The 11,618-nt window shown below is 40.8% G+C and overlaps 1 protein-coding gene across 1 annotated transcript in view; it reads right to left on the bottom strand.

The window, feature by feature from the left end:
• Positions 1 to 9,492, bottom strand: part of LOC311134220 (integrin alpha-5-like) — a gene marked incomplete at its 5' end in the record, with an annotated part of 56,043 nt that extends 46,551 nt beyond the window's left edge. Inside the window, 2 exons of the mRNA XM_084167831.1 lie at positions 4,574 to 4,704; positions 9,284 to 9,492. Of these exons, the coding sequence (XP_084023957.1) occupies positions 4,574 to 4,704; positions 9,284 to 9,492 (340 nt within the window). The remainder of the gene's footprint in view (positions 1 to 4,573; positions 4,705 to 9,283) is intronic.
• Positions 9,493 to 11,618: the final 2,126 nt, after the last annotated feature.

The following is an 11,618-nucleotide window of genomic DNA, read 5'->3' on the forward strand; positions in this document are numbered from 1 at the left end:
CATCTTAATTCCTGAATTAATTATCACATCAGCTGTTCCTTCAATTTGGAGAATGTACATATTAGGGTGTATATTTGTATATTTGTGTGCATATAAGCCGGTGGATGTATACACATGTTTGTGTACACAGTATGTGTTTGTGTTCACAGTTTGGTTTGTAAGCAGTGCATGTGTCTGTATTTGTGTATGTATAAACAGTTTACGTGCAAGAGAAGGTGTATCCAGTTTATGGTTATTCATGTCTGAGTACAGTATACAGTACATTACCTTCAGAAAGTGTTCACACCCCTGGACTTAATCCACATTGTGTTGTGTTACAAAATGGGATTAAAATGGATTTAATTGTCATTTTCTTTGTTAACGATCTACACAAAATACTCTGTAATGTCAAAGTGGAAGAAAAATTCTAACATTTGTAAAAATAAAAATCATGAAAAATAAAACACTAATATCTTGATTAGATAAGTATTCAACCCCCTGAGTCAATACATGCTAGAATCACCTTTGGCAGCGATTACAGCTGTGAGTCTTTCTGGGTAAGTCGCTAAGAGCTTGCCACACCTGGATTGTGAAACATTTGCCCATTATTCTTTTTAGAATTCTTCAAGCTTTGTCAAATTAATTGTTGATCATTGCTAGACAACCATTTTCAGGTCTTGCCATAGATTTTCAAGCCATTTTTAGTCAAAACTGTAACTCGGCCACTCAGGAACATTCACTGTCTTCTTTGTACGCAACTCCAGTGTAGATTTGGCCTTGTGTTTTAGCTTATTGTCCTACTGAAAGGTAAATTCATCACCCAGTGTCTGATGGAAAGCAAACTGAACTGGTTTACCTCTAGCTCCATTCCGTTGATTTTTTATCCAGTCCTTAACGATTACAAGCATACCCATAACATGATGTAGCCACCACTACGCTTGACAATATGGAGAGTGGTACTCAGTAATGTGTTGTATTGGATTTGCCCCAAACATAACACTTTGTATTCAGGACAAAAAGTTGGTTGCTTTTCCAAATTTTTTGCAGTATTACTTTAGTGCCTTATTGCAAACAGGATGCATGTTTTGGAATATTTGTTATTCTGTACAGGTTTCCTTCTTTTCACTCTGTCAATTAGGTTAGTATTGTGGCGTAACTACAATGTTGTTGATCCATCCTCAGTTTCCTCCTATCACAGCCATTAAACTCTGTAACTGTTTTAAAGTCACCATTCGCCTCATGGTGAAATCCCTGAGTGGTTTCCTTTCTCTCCGGTAACTGAGTTAGGAAGGACGCCTGTATCTTTGTAGTGACTGGGTGTATTGATACACCATCCAAAGTGTAATAAATAACTTCACCATGCTCAAAGGGATATATCTTTGCGAGGCATTGGAAAACCTCTCTGGTCTATGTGGTTGAATCTGTGTTTGAAATTCACTGCTTGACTGAGGGACCTTACAGATAATTGTATGTGTGGGGTACAAAGATGAGGTAGTCATTCAAAAATCATGTTAAACACTATTATTGCACACAGAGTGAGTCCATACTTATTATGTGACTTGTTAAGCAAATGTTTACTCCTGAACTTATTTAGGCTTGTCATAACAAAGGGGTTGAATACTTATTGACTCAAGACATTTCCATTTTCATTTTTTACTTATTTGTAAACATTTCAAAAAACACAATTCCACTTTGACATTATGGAGTATTGTGTGTAGGCCAGTGACAAAAAAATAGGAATTTAATCAATTTTATTCAGGCTGTAACACAACAAAATGTGGAAAAAGTCAAGGGGTGTGAATACTTTCTGAAGGCTCTGTATATGTGTGTATCCTGTTTATGTGCATTCGTGTCTGTACCTGAGTACAGAATGGAACGGAGTCAAACATGTGGTTTCCATGTTTGACGTGTTTGATACCATTCCATTCATTCCATTCCAGAAATTACAACGAGCCCGTCCTCCTATAGCTTCCACTGGTGTACAGTATGTGTGTGAGCATTTGTGTGTGTGTGTTTCTGAGTCTGTGTGTATCCAGTGTGTGTATGTGTCTATGTAACGTATAATATGTTTGTGACCTGTGATAACACACACTCTGATCCTCAAACGGTGGGCCACTTCCTGCTTTATCTGATGGGGTTTGTGACCGCTTCACTGGCAGGCAGAGCTAGGGGCAGCCCAGGGGTCCTCAGGGGTCCTTGTCCCCGTAATGACTTTGGCCTAATTACAGTTACAACACTGGGCTTGAAGCCAGCCAGCTAGGAAATCAAACTAGGCTCTATAGGCCTTGGAAAGGGGGAATACGAGAGAAGACTTGGCCACTACAAAACACAGGACAAACTTCAAAGAATGGTTTAAATAAAAACGGAGCACTGTTGGTGAAGAATCCCTAAGCCTTGACGGAGAGGTTCATCACCATAACCTTAAGGTCATCTTAGTGAGTGAGCTCGTGTCACGGATCCCCCCAGTCCTGCTGCTCATTCCGTTCACCAGTTCCGGAGGTCTACGTCACCGGCTTTCTAGGCGTCACTGACATGGATCATTACCACCAACCCCGGACTGTCTTGTCTCATTACGCACACCTGGTTCCCATTCCCCCTGATTAGTATGTGTATATACAGTGGGGGAAAAAAGTATTTAGTCAGCCACCAATTGTGCAAGTTCTCCCACTTAAAAAGATGAGAGAGGCCTGTAATTTTCATCATAGGTACACAAATTGAGAAGAAAAAAAATCCAGAAAATCACACTGTAGGATTTTTTATGAATTTATTTGCAAATTATGGTGGAAAATAAGTATTTCTGGCTCTCACAGACCTGTAACTTCTTCTTGAAGAGGCTCCTCTGTCCTCCACTCGTTACCTGTATTAATGGCACCTGTTTGAACTTGTTATCAGTATAAAAGACACATGTCCACAACCTCAAACAGTCACACTCCAAACTCCACTATGGCCAAGACCAAAGAGCTGTCAAAGGACACCAGAAACAAAATTGTAGACCTGCACCAGGCTGGGAAGACTGAATCTGCAATAGGTAAGCAGCTTGGTTTGAAGAAATCAACTGTGGGAGCAATTATTAGGAAATGGAAGACATACAAGACCACTGATAATCTCCCTCGATCTGGGGCTCCACGCATGATCTCAGCCCGTGGGGTCAAAATGATCACAAGAACGGTGAGCAAAAATCCCAGAACCACATGGGGGGACCTAGTGAATGACCTGCAGAGAGCTGGGACCAAAGTAACAAAGCCTACCATCAGTAACACACTACGCCGCCAGGGACTCAAATCCTGCAGTGGCAGACGTGTCCCCCTGCTTAAGCCAGTACATGTCCAGGCCCATCTGAAGTTTGCTAGAGTGCATTTGGATGATCCAGAAGAGGATTGGGAGAATGTCATATGGTCAGATGAAACCAAAAGAGAACTTTTTGGTAAAAACTCAACTCGTCGTGTTTGGAGGACAAAGAATGCTGAGTTGCATCCAAAGAACACCATACCTACTGTGAAGCATGGGGGTGGAAACATCATGCTTTGGGGCTGTTTTTCTGAAAAGGGACCAGGACGACTGATCCGTGTAAAGGAAAGAATGAATGGGGCCATGTATCGTTAGAGTTTGAGTGAAAACCTCCTTCCATCAGCAAGGGCAAGAAGGAGTGGCTTCGTAAGAAGCATTTCAAGGTCCTGGAGTGGCCTAGCCAGTCTCCAGATCTCAACCCCATAGAAAATCTTTGGAGGGAGTTGAAAGTCCGTGTTGCCCAGCGACAGCCCCGAAACATCACTGCTCTAGAGGAGATCTGCATGGAGGAATGGGCCAAAATACCAGCAACAGTGTGTGAAAACCTTGTGAAGACTTACAGAAAACGTTTGACCCGTGTCATTGCCAACAAAGGGTATATAACAAAGTATTGAGAAACTTTTGTTATTGACCAAATACTTATTTTCCACCATAATTTGCAAATAAATTCATTAAAAATCCTACAATTTCTCATTTTGTCTGTCATAGTTGACGTGTACCTATGATGAAAATTACAGGCCTCTCTCATCTTTTTAAGTGGGAGAACTTGCACAATTGGTGGCTGACTAAATACTTTTTTTCCCCACTGTATGTGCCCTCTGTTCCCCATTGTCCTTGTCGATTATTGTCCCATGTCCATTGGTCTCATGAGTACCATGTATTGTATTCTGGTTGTTTACGGGTTTCGTCCCGTGTATTGTGTAGAGGTTACACCTCACTCTTTGTTTGGGTTACATCCCTTTTGTATATATATACGTGTTTGTTTTGGGTGGAGTAATAAAACCCCTAATACGTATTCCTGCGCCTGTCTTCTAATCATTATACAACGTGACAGCTCGCTAATAGAAGCCTTATAGTTTTATGGCTAAAGGGAAATGTTTATGGTTAAACAATCAACTTTAACTGGGGGGAATACTTTGAAATTCGGTATACACTGTCTTTTGTAAAATCTACGTATGAAACCTGATGTTAACATTGTTAATGGGGAAACTCATCATACTTTACACAAGGAAGAAACATTGATGAGCTGCTTTTCCACACATTCACACCAACTAATTCCACCAGGTTATTCAGCCAGGTACCTTACCTTCTTTGTCAAAAATGACGACACTGCAATCCCATTGACCCTGGCTCCAGGGACATAAGTACACAGATCCACCTTCTATGACGTTCGGTTGGCTGGTGTTAGCTTTGGGAGCACCAATCAGAATACTGGAACTGTAGAATAAAAACAGAAGACAAAAACACATTATTAGTGCACAGTCGGCCAAAAATAACCATAAGTGGGAGTACAGGAAGCTATGAGTACTTTTGATCAATTAATCTTCGGTTACTGTTTTTAACTGATTTGAGCAATGATTTGGCCACATATACTCCCTCCCTTCATGGATCCTGTTCCCTATAAGTAATGTTGACTCACTTAAAAGGCAGTTCAGGGCTGCATTCACAAAGTATTTCATTTTAGGACAGCTAATCTAGGATCATGTCCCCCCTGACAATATAATATTCTTAATTAATTAACTATGCTCTATCTATGATCCTAGATCAGCACACCTACTATGAGATGCTTTATGAATACAGGCCCTGAAAGGATCCTTCTCATTTTACAGGTACCTTATCATCATCATCATCATCATCGCCACCAGTCTGTCATAACGTTCCCCAATGGCTCTGTCCTGTCTCAGTAAACAGATCATAGCTGAGGCTAGTTTTTATCTCCATCACCTCTACTGGACTGATAGAGGGAGGAGGAGGGTAAATGGGTAGGTAGGAGAGCGAGCGAGTGAGCGAGAGAGAGAGAAGATGGGACATTCTAGTCTACTTCCATCTCTCCACAATCCAAAAGACGCAGTGTAGGATACCTACATTTAATCAATCAGTATTCCACCAAAGAGGCTAAACACGAAACACATTTCAGTGGAGTATTGGGCTACTAAGGGGCAAATGGCGACAATCTGTGGAAATGGAATAAATGACGAGAACGAACACGACACTTTAATGTAGGGAAATCACTGCATTAACATTGCAGCTTATTTAACACAACCATACAGCTGCTGCTGATCACTTATTACTGCCAGACACCCTCTTTACCAAAACACTAGGGTTCTGTGTTAACTAGGCTTATTGCCAGACACCCTCTTTACCAAAACACTAGGGTTCTGTGTTAACTAGGCTTATTGCCAGACACCCTCTTTACCAAAACACTAGGGTTCTGTGTTAACTAGGCTTATTGCCAGACACCCTCTTTACCAAAACACTAGGGTTCTGTGTTAACTAGGCTTATTGCCAGACACCCTCTTTACCAAAACACTAGGGTTCTGTGTTAACTAGGCTTATTGCCAGACACCCTCTTTACCAAAACACTAGGGTTCTGTGTTAACTAGGCTTATTGCCAGACACCCTCTTTACCAAAACACTAGGGTTCTGTGTTAACTAGGCTTATTGACTCACACTGTGTATGTCGCTGAGACACATAAACAACTTTGGCATGCTAAAAAACAGCAAACTCTGGAAACCACCTGTATGGGACAACACAATCTAATTTGCGGCATGCATGGACATGAGCGGAGCCTTTTTGGGGCGAGTGAGAAAAAAAGTGTGTCACTCTATTTGTCTCTCTATGACATCAACTGCTGTCCACCTACTCCAACCAAAACCAGGCAGGAGTGAGCAACAGTCATATGATCAAGTTTACGAAATCAAAACAATAAAAATAGGTAGCTATTCAATGATTTAGTTTATTTCAGCACAAAGGCTACCGTTGTCCTGTCCTGACAAGGCAAATAAAGCACCAGGGGGAAAAGAGCTGACTTCTACAATTGGGCTGAATCAACATCTTGGTAATGACTCCACAACACACATCTGTCAGAAAACGGTAGAAGGGAAGCTGGGGCAGGGGGAGTTGATGTAGGCCTAGCCTCTAAATATGTGTTTAAACATCGATCAGCTCAGCCCCGATGTTTAATGGTGACCCTCAGATTTGAGTAAATGGGTCGTCCTTATTAACTATTAGGAAAATGAGCATTGTGACCTAACATTATCATTTAATTTTTAGTAGACACTCTTATCCAGAGCGACTTACAGTTAGTGAGTGCATATTTTTTTTTTCATACTCTTCCCCCATGGGAATTGAATCCACAACCCTGGCGTTGCAAGCGCCATGCTCTACCAACTGAGCTACACGGGACATTATATTATAGGCCTCATGATTATGTCAAAGCTAAATCTCTAGAGTGATCCCATTGTAAACTTGGCCTGCATGACCAACTTGATGCCCCTTTCTTATTAGAATTAGTCCAACCATAGTCTGACACTGTGGTTGTTCAAACCTAGGTCTAGGTCACGCCATCTCTCACTATTTGATCAAGCTACCTACATGTAACCTCGCCCCCAGGCTCAATTTCTACCGTGAGATTAATGGACAAGGGCTGTTCATGTTTTGCTTATTTCCTGAGTAATGGTGCAAGATGATACTTCAGTTCAGTTTAAACCATTGGACTTCCTCCCTGCTGATGGTCTCTAATGGTCATTTAAAAGAAAGGGACTTGAAGTTTACAAACAGACTACTACCTTACTGCTCATGTCCTTTAATTGTCTTCAGCTGCCATGACACTGTTGATGACGATGGTTGCTCTAAAAAGGATAGGCCGTGTGTGTGTATTTGTATTATAATAGGCTTAGAAATATTCTTTAGTGAGTTATTTAGGGGAATGATGTTCAAGGTTCATGAGACTTTACCTTCTACTGCTGGCTAATAGCATCCATGAATCCGTAAATATGAAAGAAATTACACTGAACAAAAATATAAAACGCAACATGTAAAGTGTTGGTCCCATGTTTCATGAGCTCAAATAAACGATCCCAGACATTTTCCATACGCACAAAAAGCGTATTTCTCTCAAATTTTGGGAACAGATTTGTTTACATCCCTGTTAGTGAGCATTTCTCCTTTGCCAAGATAATCCATCCAACTGACAGACGTGGCATATCAAGAAGCTGATTCAACAGCATGATCATTACACAGTTGCATCTTGTGCTGGGGTCAATAAAAGGCCACTCTAAAATGTGCAGTGTTGTCACACAACACAATGCCACAGAGTTTTGAGGGAGTGTGCAATTGGCATGCGGACTGCAGGAATGTCCACCAGAGCTGTTGCCAGAGAATTGAATATTAATTTCTCTACTATAAGCCACCTCCAACGTCATTTTAGAGAATTTGGCAGTACATCCAACCGGCCTCACAACCGCAGACCACGTGTATGGCGTAGTGTGGGCGAGCGGTTTGCTGATGTCAATGTTGTGAACAGAGTGCCCCATGGTGGCGGTGGTGTTATGGTATGGGCAGGCATAAGCTACAGACAGCGAACACAATTTAATTTTATCTATGGCAATTTGAATGCACAGAGATACTGTGAATAGATCCTGAGGCCCATTGTCGTGCCATTAATCTGCCACCAAAACCTCATGTTTCAGTGTGATAATGCACGGCCCCATGTCGCAAGGATCTGTACACAATTCCCAGTTCTTCCATGGCCTGCATACTCACCAGACATGTCACCCATTGAGCATGTTTGGGATGCTCTGGATCGAGGTGCACAACAGTGTGTTCCAGTTCCCGCCAATATCCAGCAACTTCACACAGCCATTGAAGAGGAGTGGGACGACATTCCACAGGCCACAATCAACAGCCTGATCAACTCTATGCAAAGGAGATGTGTCTCACTGCATGAGGCAAATGGCGGTCACACCAGATACTGACTGGTTTTCTGATCCATGCCCCTACCTTTTTTTAAAGGTATCTGTGACCAACAGGTGCATATCTGTATTACCAGTCATATGAAATCCATAGATTAGGGCCTAATGAATTTATTTCAATTGACTGATTTCCTTATATGAACTGTAACTCAGTAAAATCTTTGAAATTGTTGCATGTTGCATTTATATTTGTGTTCTTTATATAATACAATTCTAGAAGGGTGGGGGGGGGGGACCCTATTCAAAGTCCATGGAATCCCCATTCATCCAAGGATTTTCATTTTCACTTTATTTGATCCAAATCCGCAAAAATGCTGAATATATCTTTCTGGAATATATCACAGAATAATCAATGAATAACGACAAATGCTTTATCGGCTATCAGGCCTAGCTTACTGACCACAGGCTATGCTGGAGAAAGTGAACATATGGAAAATAGCCTACTTAGCATGATGATACAGCCGGTGGCAATTTGCTTCTTCAAAGTCCAATGTCTTGAAAACTTGACTGCTGACATGGAAAACATTTTGGGACTGTATCAACAGTGGACTAATAAAAACAATATTTCTGCATTTTTTTCCGAGTGGAGCTTCCCTTTAAGATGATATCACACCATGAGAGTAAGCGGGTTGCCATTTATTGTCATAAATCTTGGTCTGGAGGCAGCTCTGCAGAGTAGTCACTAGCTGGCACAGCCACAAAGTTATAAAATATTTTTACGAAATAGAACATTTTAACTTTGCAGCTGGCCCATCTAGCAAAAATCGCTCAGTTCTGCCTCCAGGGCAAGATTCATGACAATAAACGTCAACCTGCGCTTGTCCAATGCAGTTCCCTACAAACCGTTATTCAAATCGAAATAGTACAATGCCGTGTAGACCATGCGTGAAAGTAGACTACATTGAATTACAAGAATATCAAATAGGGAATAATTCATATCCCTTTTGAAGTTAATGGAATTGTGTATAGTGTGGTGGCATTTGCCTAAAACACCATAAAAGAAAGCAAATCTAACTGAGGGGTAAGATTAATGCGCACTCACCTAGATGCATTATTGTAGAAAAAATCCAAGGAATAACCGAAAAAACTTCCCTTAGGTCCAGAGTAGACGACCCGGTTTTCTGTTTCCAAGTTAAACGTTGCGCACACCTGAATAAAAACCACTGCAAGTACAACGAACCGGGCGCAATAACCTGGATTTCCCAGGATTGAGTTGACTGAAATTGTTGAAAGTCGCCGTCCAGTGCCCATCTCTTTTATGCGTCTTTTCTTTCATCGAATCGCAAGACAATATTTAACCTGCTATGAGTTGTGAAACGCCTGCCTGAAATGTTTGGTAATGCATATTCCAACATATAAATGAATTCATCGTGAATGGAATAGGATCCCGTTTCACTCTGAATCTCCCTCTCATACTAGCAGCGTAAGACTCATAGAGGGAGTTCATGGCAAACTTATTTTGGGGTGGAGCTTTGGATATTAAAATGGGGAGGTGGGCACACTCCAAAACAGATTTGGTGTATGTGTGTGTATGTGTGTGTGTGTGTGTGTGTGCTACTGAGATGTCAAAAATTGAGAGAAAAAAATGATAGCCTAATTTTGTATTGGTATACATTATATTTTCAGTTTTTGATTTATTGGCCTAGGTTACAGTGATTCAATCTAAACTCCAGCTTTCACTGCAATTACTCTGTCATTATTTTGTAATGTAGCTCATTAAGCATATGGGATTTTATTTTACTCTTGCTAGCTTTGTGCAAAGCAGAGCATGATTGAGAACCTCAAAGTACCGCAAGGATATTATTGGTGTCTGTTTTTACAGTCAGAAGTGTTAACACACACACCACCTCTGACCATTCCCTTGTTTCCTCTCCAGTTCATGCATACAGTATAAATCATTGTTACATAGATTACACACAAATAGAAGGATTTTAAAAGTTGTCTACCTTGTCAGCAATACAAAGAGATATTTGAGCAGCCAAATGGCTGTATGATTCAACTTTGTTATGTCTTAATCCATGCTCTCCTGCATCCCCCCCCCCCCCCCCTTTACACTCACACCAGCATGACAGGCTCATGTCTGTATTTTGTCAGAACAAAGTGATAAGAGGCATGACACAGACACATGCTGTCTCTTGACTTGTGAGCAGTGAAAGATGGCATGCTCGCCTACACACACACGCACACACGCACACACACACACACACACACACACACACACACACACACACACACAGACACGCAGGAAACCACAGGATTAGGGGCTATTAAAACAACAACATGCAAGCGTGGGACACCGAGTTTCAACATCTGTTAGCTGAAGTCACTGTCTAGGTATTCACAGATCCTGAAATTACTTGCCTTGAGATGCTTGGGGGAGAAGAAAAATACATTTCCCAACGTGTTTTCTTGTTAACATTCTGCAGTAAAAGTAAATCTCCTATTTAGATACCTGTAAGTGAGGAGATTATTGTTTAAACAATTGCATAGATCAAGTTTGAGGCGAGTTTGATTGAACCAGATCTGTTTACTTTTGTTTGAGTCTAGAGACTAAGACATCTTCATGTGCATTACCATTACACAATCGTCATCCATTCACCAATACACTACGGGACGGTTTCACGGGCAGACTAAACCTAGTCCTAGACTAATAAACATGCCTAATTGAGAATCTCTATTGAAAATGTTTTTCATTCCAGGACTAGGCTTAATCTGTGTCCAGGAAACCACCCCTACATGTTTACTTAAATAAATAACCCTAATACTGGAGTAGAGGCAAACTTTTAAGAGATATATTAGATTTTATGGTGATGTGGCCTCCACCCAGACTGGTAATTATGTCAAATCTTGAGTCAGGTTAACTGGTGAATTCCTTACCATGTTGCCTTCTTTTGAGACCTTTGTACAGAAAAATAAAAACCCATTTGGTTAGGTACCACCCAATATTGTGTAAAATCTTTTGGCAAAACTAGTAGTTGTATCACAACCATTGTATCAAATGCATTATACATACATCAGTTGTACAACCTGAGTGTGTACACTGAAAATAAATCTGTCTATCTAGAACCTAAAAGGGTTATTTTGGCTGTCCCCACAGGACAACCTTTTGGAGAACCCTTTTAAGTTCCAGGTAGAATCCTTTTCACAGAGGGTTCTACAGTGAGGGAAAAAAGTATTTGATCCCCTGCTGATTTGTACGTTTGCCCACTGACAAAGAAATGATCAGTCTATCATTTTAAATGGTAGGTTTATTTGAATAGTGAGAGACAGAATAACAACAAAAAAATCCAGAAAAACGAATGTCAAAAATGTTATAAATTGATTTGCATTTTAATGAGGGAAATACGTTTTTGACCCCTCTGCAAAACATGACTTAG

The sequence above is a fragment of the Coregonus lavaretus genome (assembly GCF_964263955.1).
Source record: "Coregonus lavaretus genome assembly, chromosome: 8".
Lineage (NCBI taxonomy): Eukaryota > Metazoa > Chordata > Actinopteri > Salmoniformes > Salmonidae > Coregonus > Coregonus lavaretus.